The sequence below is a fragment of the Conger conger genome, chromosome 3 (assembly GCF_963514075.1).
Source record: "Conger conger chromosome 3, fConCon1.1, whole genome shotgun sequence".
NCBI classification, from domain to species: Eukaryota; Metazoa; Chordata; class Actinopteri; order Anguilliformes; family Congridae; genus Conger; species Conger conger.
The window spans coordinates 36,201,120-36,214,110 of NC_083762.1; the positions used below are offsets into that span (position 1 = coordinate 36,201,120).

A 12,991-nucleotide genomic window follows, 5' to 3' on the forward strand; every position below is an offset into this window, starting at 1 on the left:
TCCTTCGGATAATTGAACGCGGACGCTTGGTCCGGCCTGAAATTTGGGTGCTTGCCGTGCCCAGGAATCAATCTTCTCTATGCTGTACCCGTCAAATATTTTTGAGTGAAAGGAAACGGTATCCTTACAAATCAGCGTTTCTTCTGCCTTCACTTCCACCCAATCTTCACACACACACACACACACACACACACTCATACACACACACACGCACGTGTACATACACACACGCAGGAGAGAGAAGGGTGGCAGCCGCAACCATGAACCCACAGCAGATGGAGCAGATGGGGCAGATGGGGAAGTTCAGGATCACTGTCTGGGAGGAGGAGAACTTCCAGGGCAAGCGCTGCGAGTTCATGCTGGAGTGTCAGAACATCATGGAGAGAGGTTTCCGGAAGATTCGCTCCATCAGGGTGGAGAACGGCCCGTAAGTCTCCAGCTATCCATTTTAAGCAGCCTTGGAGGTATTGGGGTGCTGTCTGGGTTTGTGACCCCCTGAGTAGTGACCGGAACTAGTGGGTTAAAGTTACCCTGCCATGCCCTGCCACACTGTAACAGAGCCCATATTTTGATTACTTATTTTTTTTGTTATACCAGCATGCTTTTGCAGAATACATGTCTTAATTGAATTTAGAATGTCTGTTTTGAACTAAACCCGCCCTCTCAGAAATAAAGTCAGAGTGGAGGTACTTTTTTTGTTCTTCAAGGATGAAATTGTACCCTGAAATGTTCTCTTTAGATATAAATTAGTATGTTTTCCAAGCAAAAATGACAAATTAATTATATTTTGCTGGCTATGGGAACAATTTTATACACCTACAGGGTTCCGCCCCAGCTATAAGTATTTGTACCTTTTTTGGCACTTTTCATACTTTATTTTTGTGTATAGGTTAAGATCTGTAATAAGATCTGTTGAGGCCAATCTTGCTAATAGGTCAGTTTCTTGTGGTAACAGCTTAAGTAATTTTTATAGAATTTCTGAGATGAATTACATGCAGAAAACATTCATATTTCTAATTGTACAGTACTAATGTTTTTGCTATTGCTACTGGATAGACACTGATGCCATTCATTGCTATTAATGTGAAGACAAGTGCTATTGTAGTGTTAAAGTCAACTGCTGTACTAATCTGAATACTGCTGTTTAAGTTAAGGGCTGGTGATTGTGCCATGATTCAGCATGCAGTGGGAGATAGATTGTCTGATAGTGGTTCCTTACAGTGAAGTGAAAGGCAATGTATACTGTTCTCGTGTGTACCATTGTTCTCACAACAGCAGGACTGCAGAGGTCTTGGTTCTGTTGTCTATAGTACCTTCTCTCAATATGTCTCCCTCTTTCATTCTCACTTGCTCAATCTGTCTCTTTCACTGCATAATGCTACAGACCCAGTCCAACATAATAAGGTTCAATACCTGTTCTCATTCATAAATGTGATGCTAAGAACCTCTCTCTCTCTCTCTCTCTCTCTCTCTCTCTCTCTCTCTCTCTCTCTCTCTCTCTCTCTCTCTCTCGCTTACTCTTTTTCTCACACAAACGCACACACACACTCAGTTGGGTGGGGTACGAGTATCCTGAATTCCAGGGACAGCAGTATGTCTTGGAGAAGGGAGACTACCCTTGCTATCAGGCCTGGAGTGGGAACAGCGGCTACAGAACAGAGCACTTGCTGTCCTTCAGACCCATCAAATGTGCCGTAAGTGGCCATCAAAAGGCAAAACCCTGTTATCATGTCAAACCAAATGCTGATTGCAGTTGACCCTGTTACTAATATTTTGCTTTACTGACATCCTTATTTTTAAACTGCAACACAATGTTATGACTATGTGTTTTGACTATTAATGGTATCGATAATCCTTCCCATGGCTTCTTTTTCATATGTCAACATAACCTTGTTTTCAACTGAGCATCTGCTGGTAGATTACCTTCACAGTACTCTTACTCTTATGGATATGCACATGTGTTTAAGGCTTCTCCAATTGAGTTGTGAAACTTGTGCATACTCAAACACTGTTGTGATGACCTTATGTGACTGCCTTGTGTGACCCAAGAACTTCTTTCCCCACAGAAACACAGTGACAGTAAGATGACTTTATACGAGTGCCAAGACTTCCAGGGACGCCATTTTGAAATGTGCGATGACTACCCCTCCCTGCAGGCTATGGGCTGGTGTAACAAAGAAGTTCCTTCCATGAAAGTCAATTCAGGAGCGTAAGTTCAACCACAATGTTGAAGGCCTACTGAGGACTACTTTTGGTTATTTCATAATTGAAAATCAAATGATTGGTTCCAAACATTAAAAGCCCCCAAGTACAGATGCAGGCATTCTATTATTATCTAAGAGATTGGCTGTATAACATCTGTAGATCAGTTGCAGCATGCTAGGCAGGAGTTTAAGTTTAACCCTTGTTCCTCAGACGTGTATTATAACTAGAACAGCAAATCCTTATGGCACAGATTCAGATAGCTGTTCCAGTTGTAATGTAATTCTGTGGTCCAGCAGTTTTAACCTGAGGTTTAAACTCCATGCTGCAATTGACTCAATGTTTTACATTTGTGGTTAGCATATTGAGCTTTGAAATCTTGAAATCTTACATCAATATTTACAGCATGTAGGTCTATGTATTATGAAAACATTTGCTTTGTCCAGGACCCATGTGATCTACCTGTCAAGTTGATGATTTTAATTTTTTGAATATGTGGTCTTATTATAAATAGTGACACTAATCACACAAATCCTAGTGATTGTTCGACTTCTGGGTGACAGAATCCCTTCTCATTGGTGGATTTCAAAGCCTCCAGATAGAAGAATAAACAAGTCCTGCTGATGTCTGAGAGAATATGTGCTGTCTCTCTTTGCAGCTGGGTGGCCTATCAGTTCCCTGGTTACCGTGGATACCAGTATATCCTGGAAAGAGACAGACACCAAGGGGAATACAGAAACTACATGGAGTACAGCACTCAGGCTCACACCAATCAGGTCCAGTCTATTCGCAGAATTCAGCACTAAGTCCACCTCGCATTTTCCATCAAGGCAATCGTGTACCTATGGTGGTATGAACTGTATTAAAATAGGCAATAAAGGCTTGATTCAAAATATGGAACAGAGTGCTTGTGACCATTCCTTGTTTTTGAAAATTCCCTCCGATGCCAAAGATGCAGACCTGCCAGATAAACTTTACAGCAAGAGCCTGTGGGTGAACTGTGAAATAAGGCCTAATTTATTCCTTTAGTGAACTGTGTTGAAGCTTTTTTAACCGAAATAAATACACAAATGAGTTATTTGGAACATTTTATTCTTTAATAAGCATATATAGTCGATTCTTTGTATCAAGTAATGAAGAAAGGTTGCATTGTTGGTAAAACGTACCATGAGAGCATTTAAACTTAATACAGCCTTTTGTTCATGTTAGGAATAGGATGTACATTGTTGCTGTCAGATTGTACTTAATTTCCAAATAAACAAGAGCTCGAGATCACCGCTGTTAGTGTTTCTACTATTTGTTTTGACAACGTTATGGGTGCTGTGTATGCTAGGCTATACATATGCCCAGCCAAAGGTAAGGTAAGACCACCATTATTTTCCTTAAATATTAGACCCAAGAAACAAACAACTGTCAACCACAAAATAGTTATGGTTGATGAAACCACAAATTCAGTGTAATTATATTCATTCTTGTATCTGGCAGAATCACCAGTGTTGTCAAGCTTTATGAGGACCGTGTGCCCTTTAATCCCTTACAGTAGCTTATCCTATGTTAGTCATCAATAATTTTCATTTAAATTAGAATCTATCACCATGTTTCCTCATTAAAACACTCACTAATAAATACCTGTATTGTGCATTAGCTCATTTAAAAATGTCATACATGCTAAAATTGTTTTCTACCTTTTAGGTATTTAAGGTATCTACTCCACTGGTAAATCATACTCTATCTTGGCAAATGTCTTACATTTTTAATGTTCTTGGATTATTGTGACTTCATTAGATATTTCAATGTACATGTTTATTTCTAGTCGTAAAATATCTCCACATTGCTTCAGGCTCATGATCAGCCATCCTTTGTCAACACAAACTTTTGACGTAATACACACACATTCAGTAGAATGAGCAGAATCCCTACACAGATAACGTTTTCAATATTTTCTCCACACTTAACTGTCCGCGGTCCTGAAACTTCCCAATGTTTCGCTTCCGCATGGTGACGGACTTTAAGTAGTGATTTGTCACGCATCTTCCTGCCTGCTGAACCTTAAAACGTTAGATAAGCAAAACCTCCGTAAATGAACATGTAGTGGGTATAGCATATGGTTTTTTTTTCATAGTTTAGGCTAAGTTCAAGACAGTGACCATGGTGTTAAAACTATGGTCAAAGCACTTTTTTGTGCGCAAATACATAAAAGATTACGGTACAGCTGTTAGGTGTTGCATTTGTGGTTAATGAAAGGCTCCTGGAGGGAAACACTAAGTGGGTGAAATACTAAAAAAATACTTTCACACACAATAGTCAAAACAAATACATCCAGTGTGCAGCAGTTCTGTGGGTGAAAACACGTTGCTAATGAGTTAGACTATAATACTACTACTACTAATACTACTAATACCTGACCAGATCTATTACAAAATCCAAACAGTGTTGCAGTTGGATTGTAATTTGTTTTTCCAATAGAAAATGTGATGTTCCATTATCCTTTTTAACATGTTTGACTTATATTTTTTACACATTGACAATGAAATAATCACGTTGGGGTTCAGAGGTCTAATGCTACAAATAAGTACATATTGATTATTTGTATAAGTAAACTTTATTCAAATGAGACCGAAATTGTGGTACAAAAGGTTTAACATTTCGAAATATAAAGAGAAATACATTTGGCAAGCCGCGTTATACACGTCTGGCTGTTGCTTCCCATTTAATTTAAAGCAAACGCATACCTGAGTGTGGCACCGTAATCTCTCGTGTTTTTGCCCGGCGGGTGTGTAAATCTACTGTCTATAACAACCGGGTTCACATCGCAAACGTATTCGTTTTGAGTCACGCGCTAACATCCTGCTTGGGATCCGTGTCCTTTTGGAGGAACGGCTCTGTCCATCCTCACTTAACTCCACACACCCACATAGCGACTTGAGTAACAACTACAACTATGAATTAGCAAAAATACGTTTCCACACCCTGTCCAGGATCTCCTGATAAATGTTCAACTATACACACCTTTCACAAATAGACTCTTCTACGCGGACAGATTAAAACAGGGGCACATAGCCTAACAGAAGCTGTTTAACAGGCTCTACTGTAGTCGCGCCGTTCGTTTGGCAGGGGGATGATTTTTATTTTTATTTTATTTTGTTTTTATTTGAAAACATATAGAGGTAAGTCTGGTAGCGTCAATGTATAGGCCTACAGATTTGATGGCACCATATAAGTTTAATGCTTGATTCAGTAGAGTTTATAACGACCTAGTCTATGTTTTTGTTATTAAAATGTCTTTGGCGAAGTTGCTTTTCTTCTTCAGGTGGCTTGATAGGCGGCTTCAGGGGATAAACCGTAAAAAGATTCGTGCTGTTAAATCAGCTCTAACAGAATATATTTTGTGATGGAGCAGGCTATACTTTCTGAGCTCAGATAACAAAAACTCTGTGTAACTGTCTATTTGCTGGTTCCATACAACTGAATATACGGCCTGTAGCTATAATTTCCGCTATCGGAATAAAACTGCCATGCGCTTTTAAGAGTGAAATAGGCCTATATGATAATCTGCAAACTGTATAGCACAGATACATTGGCCCTCTGCAAGTAGTCAGTCGACCTTTTCTGTGAACTTGAAAAAGATCGGTATGCTAGAAGGACATACATAAGTTCTGTCTGTCGACCTTACATAGGCTACATTGCAGCAAAATACCTCAAATACAATATGGAATCTTATCTTGCATTCCGGGCTTGTTTTAAGTTGCCTGCGATAGGCTAAAAGACACAGGCAGCTAAAGCAAGTCCGGGACGCTGGAGACAACGACAGGACGACGGGCACAGCGACGTGTGGGAGGACCTTAAACACGCATTTTCCTCCTTTCCTATTGTCCGATGATCAACTATATAGGCTATATATAATCTTGCACCGCACTGTGCACTGAGCTATGAGGAATTTGAAATAAACCCAGGAACGTTTATTACGCACACACGCACACACACACACGTATGCACACGCGCGCGCGCGCGCTCACACACACACACACACACACACACAGCCATTCTCTAGGCTACTGCGTATGACATTTCGCCTAGTCATACGTAGTACAGAATGTATTTAAAATTTTACTCAAGATTCAGTGCACAGTGCAAGATCAACCAGAATAATAATGTTCATTTATTCTCTCGGGTTGAGTACAAACGATAAGAATGGGTTTCATAATATTTAAAGAGAAATCATATCACTGTTCTGCCTTATCTTCTGTGCTCCCTTTATCTTACTCTCGCCATACTGAGAACACGGCCGATGAAGAAATATTACAAGTAGAAATATTACAGCAGCTGCTTTTATTTTAATATCACTTGGATGTGAGAACACAAAATATTAATATTTTGGCATTTTTGCCAGGATTGAATTACTGTTGAAGGTACCTACTGGATGCAACTTAACTGTAGCTACAATTGCAGAAGGCTAGATAATTTGTTTAATATCAAAAGAAAATTAAGACCTAAAAAGTCGTATTATAGCATATAAACTGTAGACTACAGAGTTTATGTGTAGCCTAGTGGCATATTAGCACATGCAATACACAGATTGAACGCAAAAAAAAAGAAATAAGCCATGTCCATGTCATGATATTTTTTTCTGAATAAATGTGAGGATTCTATGTTTGTGTCAAATTAATTTGGCCTGTATTGTAATACACATTTGGCTTAATCCACATAAAATTAAACATAAACGTTGTAATCCAGTATGTTCAGCATTCCATCTGAACACCGTAATTTCTGGACCTGCCTCGTTTAACAATTTTACTGGTGTATAATGTGCTTAATGGCACCTTTCACATTTGGGACCAAAAGTTTAAAAAGCTAACTTCTAGGCCATTCCACATGTGCTATCATCCACTACTTTGTTTTGTGCTGTTGCATTATGAAAGTGTACTTTTTTGTCAAAGCTTCCTTCAGCGGTTTTATTTCTGAAGTCCTGCAGATGTGTAACACAGGATACCATGGGGCAGAATCCCTTGTTAAACATAAACATACATCACAACATGCAAATATAGCTTCCTAAAACTATAATTGCAACATCCCCTTGCATCACAAGAAACACAATAATGAAGCACTGTACCTATTGTATTACAAAGCAAGACTATTAAGTGTGAGTACTGCATGTAAAGAGGGCCTCAAAATGTAGGGTTGAGTGGAGAGTGATTGGGAGTGAGAATTAAAACGGCACAAACTGAAAACAAGAGGATGTGCTTGGGTGTACAAGTAGTAGGAACAGGTTATGTTATGTATTAGCTAGGTTTGACTTGAGAGCAGGAGGTTCCTACCCAACCATCTTGAAGGTTTTCACTCAGACAAAGCACACCTCATTCAACAGTTAGAGATCTCATTGAACTGTTATTTAGTAGAATCAAGTGTGAATGAAATTAGGGTTTAAAAACCAACAGGGTTAGGAACCACTGGTGTAAGCAGGAACCGCTGGTGCTGTATGTAGCTGTGAAATATCAGGCTATATTGACCAAGGAACAGTTTACATTCACTGCTGAATCCTCAGCTGGCTGCCACACCCTGCCATGCTCCAGTCGGTGGGTTTCCCGATGTCGTTGGCTCTTCGGATTATAACGAGTGTGTTAACGAGATTCTTAATCAAAGAACGTTCTATCGTTATGAGGGTTTCCTGGACACACCCGTAAAACCGACTCTAAAGAGGAAACGAACGTCTGTGAAATAAGTCGCATTCCTGCTAAAAACGTGATACGATCAGTCGATGTCAAGTTTCCACGTCACATGTTTCTTAGCCAATCAACACTGAACAATGAAACACTCAAAATGTGAGAACACATTGCGTTATGATTAAACTAGAACCATTTTCATTCCGAATGTCCTTTTGAACTAAATATAATAGGTACTAAATAAAATTTCATATTAAAACCAAAGGCTCTCTCTCTCTCTTTGGTTTTAATATTAGTTTTTATTTAGGAGCTAAATATAACAATTTAGAAATAAGGTTAATTTTAGGCACATATTGCATTCAGCAAATATTCCTTCCGATCTTATCCAGTTAACATTTATGATCAAAAGCCTGAGCTTTTCACTGGGGCTCCCTGGATGCCCTTGGATGGGACCTTTTTAATGTATGATGGGTCAGCGGGAGTCCTTTGGGCTTGGGTGGCCATCCCTGGATCATAAAATGCTGAAACCCCTCATCTAGCATGTATTCCATATATGATGCATGCTGCAACTGTTTATTTCTCCCAAAATGTCTTTGGAATTGCTTGAATGAAGCTCAGACATTACAATCAATGATTTATTATTTAGATATTGCACTTCCATGATGGTGCATTCCAAAGACTACAGCCTGCCCATTGCCAATTGATCAGATAATGGATAGGGGTAAAAAAAATACAGTAGGCCTACCATCAATGGGCCACCTACATCCATATACTCTATCAGGGCATGAAACAATAGGGTGCACACATCACAACAAACAGCAACAATGAAAACATATGCAGTAGCAAGATACAGTAAAAGTCGTAATGTGTCAGAAATGAAAAAAAGAAATGAGTTCTATTCAAGAGAGCCAAGACACTAAAGATAGGACTTTAACCTACACACGCAAGTTTAATTGCATGCAAGGTTTTCTCCTTGCAATAAACCAAGCCTTTAAAATATAACCCAATAACGTCAAATTCATTGGTTGAATTAACTGGGTGTAACAAGTCCTAGTCTGGTATCTGGTTTATTGTGGGACTGATAACCTGCAACAATAAACAGGAAACACCGGCCTACAGCTTAGGCTGTTTAAAAGTGTACCAAACTACCATCAGCATGACACCAAAAGGTGTCATAAATACAGTGATAAAAAAAGTGATTTTTCAACTATTTGTTTAACAGCGTGTTGAATAAAACAAATATTCTACATTTAGCAAAAGTCATGCTTCTCTGTATGATAGGCCTATTAGGCGAAAACGATCGATAAATAATTATTGTTTTGAGTAAATTTGTGGAATTTTCCGGAAAGGGTTGACGAATGATCATACTTCCGGTTTATTTATGTGACTTCAATAAAAGGGACGTTGTTATAGACACACTTTATGCATCTACCAATCGCTTTACGTTTCTTAAACATATGGCATTAATGCAATACGGTAATTTTGCTTCGATCGGGGTTTGTAAAGTGTTGGGCCTCTAAAAGCCCTTTCATCGTTTTGTAAGAAGCATTGAAGCGTGATTTCAGTGGTAAATATTTTACCTCAATACGAGCCGGAAGGTTTTGTTTGCAAAGAGTTAAAAAGGCGGAAAACCGAGCGGATCTGTGCGGGCTTCCATGTCAAACACTCCAATTCTCCATAGAAACTCCGATCTTAACGCGTAAACTTTATTAAACCCCGATGGTGGATTGATAAGGCAGAATTTCTATCGGAACCTTATTATTGTGAGGACAGGGAGGGATGACAGAGGTAAATTGCTCTTTTAATTAAAGCAATGCACCAAAGGAAATTGCTGTCTGAATATTGTCTCAGAGATGGGGCTAGTGACTGTTGCCTGGAAACTTCAATCTGTTTCACATTTATTCCAGATGATAGCGCTGAGATAAAGTTTAATAAAAATCGCGCCCCGGAATGAAAATCGGCCCTTTCTGATCAAACAGTCACAATGAAAGCGAACTGTGGAGGAAACCTCATGTTTAACATGTATTTCTCAGGTAGACTAGACGTTTTTCTCTAAAATTGGGTATACGATTACCAAAAGCAATTCTATAAATAAAGAGAAGGCTTCAGGCTTCAGATGCTATAGCCAACTGACAGTTTGCAGAGGGTAGCTTTGCTGTTTCAGCTTGCGACAGGAACACCTCTCATCTTTTGTCGGAAATCGGATTTCCCTTTTCCTGAACGCGTTTCCTGGCTTCACCAGAGAAGCGCGGGATAAAAACTGAAAATGCATTAGCCTAGAACAGCGTAACGGGACATAAACTCTATGCTTATATGATGTATTTCATCAAATTACGTCTACTCTTCGTAGACCAATATAGACAAAAGCCTAATTAATATCTGTCATGAAATGTAGGCTAATTCTTAAATAGCCTAGAATATGATGCCACCGTTACACGTTAGTCTACAAAATAACCTATATTTAGCCTATATATTTGACGGATCATTTAAGAAATGAGATGCTGTAACAAAATACCGTATTCTCTGTGACCTTAAAACAATATATTTTCATTTCAGATCCAACAGAAAATTTATTAAAAGAAGGGAAAAGCTCGTCCTGGAATCCAATTAATACTGGGGTACAGAAAGGTAAGTTTATTGCTTGTTGAGTTGTAACTGTAACGTTTTGCACTAGCCTACAGATTGTGCTTACATTAACATGCGTTTTACTAGGATAAAGGCCTTAGGTGGTGATAATTCTATTGTAGCCTACTTGTGTAGTCGTCCGAATACAGTTAGCTTACTTAATTTCTAAAAAACCTGGGAAAACGTTTTCAAGTTCGCATAAGAGACAATCTTATTAAATACGTGGAAATTGTAACCTAAAGTAAACTGTACAACTTTATTTTAAATATGTCAAGTATTAAAAAACGTTATGAAGGCCAATGCCTGCCAGATCTTCTACAATTGTCAAAGTATCCCATGTCGCCGTGTTTTCGTGGCTGTTTATCAAAGATTTCCCCAAACCAAAACATTAAATTAATTCAGTAGGTTATTTAGCCCTGTTATTCATGGATTGTAAATGGGAATAAAAAAGCTAGTTGAGAAGTTAAAACTTGACTATGCGCAAATAAATCACCCTGGTGAATTAAACCTTAAACACCGAAATTATACCGCACTATATATAGGTCCAAGCACTTCTCCCCGTGTAATGAACCGATGATTGATTAATTATAGGTTATATTTTCTTGCTAAGAGTAGACTAGCCTATGACACTGTATTCTACCACGTAGACTCTAAAAGCCTTTATGTTTTTCAAAAGCGGAGATTAATTATGATTTTACACAAGTCGTATGCCTGCAGATGAACCGAACGATTTTAACTAAAGGAAATTTCGAGAATTTCGACCAATTGGTTTTTACAAAAAGGCCATACCATAAAAGACAGAACCATCAATGATTTAAAAAAAGAACTGATTTGTTTTCAACTTTCACAAGATTTCCTAAATCTTCGAAACGAAAGATTGTTTTCATATTATTCTTATTCCTTTTCTTATTGGCTATTATTAGTATTGTTTTTATTATTATTAACATATTACTATTCATAACAATAATACAATTAATAACAATAATAACAAACATAATAATAATAATAATAATAATAATAATAATAATAATAATAATAGCCCAATAATAATAATGCTAATAGCATAGCTATAACACATGTAAAATGGTCAAGGTCATCTCAGACAAATTTATTTTGGTAGTTTGACATTTCTTTGCCGTAAAATTTTTTTTTACTTGTTTTTGCGTCAGGCAAAAGTCATACTATGAAACAGAACACGACTGTAGTTAAAATTTGTGGAATGTAAATCTAACATAATGACCATGATAGATTAGGAAATATTGTATACAGGCCAAATGATAAATCATACAACCCGCTATTAGCTTTTGCTAAAGATAAATTTAAAAACATTTAAAAAATACATTTTAACATCATGGTTTTCTGTACTGTTTTCCTGTTTTGGATACAAGGGAGTGGACAAATTCAGCTATGGCAGTTTCTCCTCGAACTCCTGTCTGACAGCTCCAACATTACCTGTATTGCCTGGGAAGGAACTAATGGGGAATTCAAGCTCATTGACCCAGACGAAGTGGCCAGGCGCTGGGGCGAACGGAAGAGTAAACCCAACATGAACTACGACAAGCTGAGTCGCGCGCTCCGTTACTACTATGACAAAAATATCATGACCAAGGTCCACGGAAAACGCTACGCGTACAAGTTCGATTTTCACGGCCTGGCTCAGGTGTGCCAGCCCTCCTCTACTGAACACGCTCTGTATAAATTCCAGAGCAATTTCGCTCCCATTCCGTTTTCAGGGATTTCGAAGCTGAACCTCGTGGCTCCAGGCGTTGGGCCGTCTGGGTTCTCGTACTGGCCGGGTTCTCCACCAACTCTTTACCATAGCCACAACCTGCAACCCACAGGACCGTTTGGTGCTGTGTCTGCGTCACATATCAGCTGCGTTAACAATATAAACAATTTGAATAATATAAATAACCACTACAACTGAATGAATCTCTCTCTATCTCTCTCTCTCTCTCTCTCTCTCTCTCTCTCTCTCTCTCTCTCTCTCTCTCTCTCTCTCTCTCTCTCACACACACACACACACACACACACACACACACACACACACACACACACACACACACACAATTTTTTATTCTTTAAAAAAAACATTCTGATGAAAAGTTCTTAGGCCTGCAATTGGCTTCACTTACCTTTGTTTCTTATTAAACTGAAGACTCTATGTTGGCTGTCATGAACAGGAAAAGGTTGATATTTTTAACATTCTACTACCGGCCTATCACTTATCACAATGTTCTACCTGTACTTCTAAGAAATACCGAATACATTACCATTGCAATCATTGTGTCAATACCAGCTCCAATTTATATTTTTTCAAACTAGCTAATATACACAAGACAAGAGCTCAAGCTAATTTGTGCTTACAGCACCCCCTGGTGATCGGAGACAGAATGCAATAGATGGGGTGTATTAGAAACAATAATGAAACTACTTTACAATCGTGAAACATTTTTGACATGTGGTACATTTTTATCAGCCGTTAATCTGCCAATTGAGTGAGA

General features: G+C 38.5%; 2 protein-coding genes across 3 annotated transcripts; both read left to right on the top strand.

Moving 5' to 3' along the window:
- Positions 1–260: 260 nt before the first annotated feature.
- Positions 261–3,008, top strand: LOC133124565 (beta-crystallin A2-like). The gene is made up of 4 exons (XM_061235866.1): positions 261–427; positions 1,553–1,694; positions 2,067–2,209; positions 2,861–3,008. Exons 1-4 carry the CDS (start codon positions 261–263, stop codon positions 3,006–3,008), a joined length of 600 nt encoding a protein of 199 aa, XP_061091850.1.
- Positions 3,009–5,296: 2,288 nt separating this feature from the next.
- Positions 5,297–12,445, top strand: LOC133124988 (protein FEV). Of its 2 annotated transcripts, none has more exons than XM_061236633.1 (3): positions 5,297–5,369; positions 10,419–10,490; positions 11,876–12,445. In XM_061236633.1, the coding sequence occupies exons 1-3, from the start codon at positions 5,321–5,323 to the stop codon at positions 12,412–12,414; spliced, it is 660 nt and encodes a 219-aa protein (XP_061092617.1). In that variant the 5' UTR covers positions 5,297–5,320; the 3' UTR covers positions 12,415–12,445. The 2 variants fall into 2 exon arrangements, with proteins under 2 accessions (XP_061092617.1, XP_061092616.1); XM_061236632.1 differs by lacking the exon at positions 5,297–5,369 and adding an exon at positions 9,835–9,895.
- Positions 12,446–12,991: the final 546 nt, after the last annotated feature.

What these genes read in the sequence shown, in the direction of transcription:
- LOC133124565 (XM_061235866.1), top strand. Translation starts at nt 261, where the DNA reads ATGAACCCACAGCAGATGGAGCAGATGGGGCAGATGGGGAAGTTCAGG. An exon ending in ATCAGGGTGGAGAACGGCCC is followed by an intron (nt 428 to 1,552) that starts GTAAGTCTCCAG and finishes ACACACACTCAG; the next exon opens with TTGGGTGGGGTACGAGTATC. An exon ending in ATGAAAGTCAATTCAGGAGC is followed by an intron (nt 2,210 to 2,860) that starts GTAAGTTCAACC and finishes CTCTCTTTGCAG; the next exon opens with CTGGGTGGCCTATCAGTTCC.
- LOC133124988 (XM_061236633.1), top strand. Translation starts at nt 5,321, where the DNA reads ATGATTTTTATTTTTATTTTATTTTGTTTTTATTTGAAAACATATAGA. An exon ending in TTATTTGAAAACATATAGAG is followed by an intron (nt 5,370 to 10,418) that starts GTAAGTCTGGTA and finishes TTTTCATTTCAG; the next exon opens with ATCCAACAGAAAATTTATTA. An exon ending in TAATACTGGGGTACAGAAAG is followed by an intron (nt 10,491 to 11,875) that starts GTAAGTTTATTG and finishes TTTGGATACAAG; the next exon opens with GGAGTGGACAAATTCAGCTA.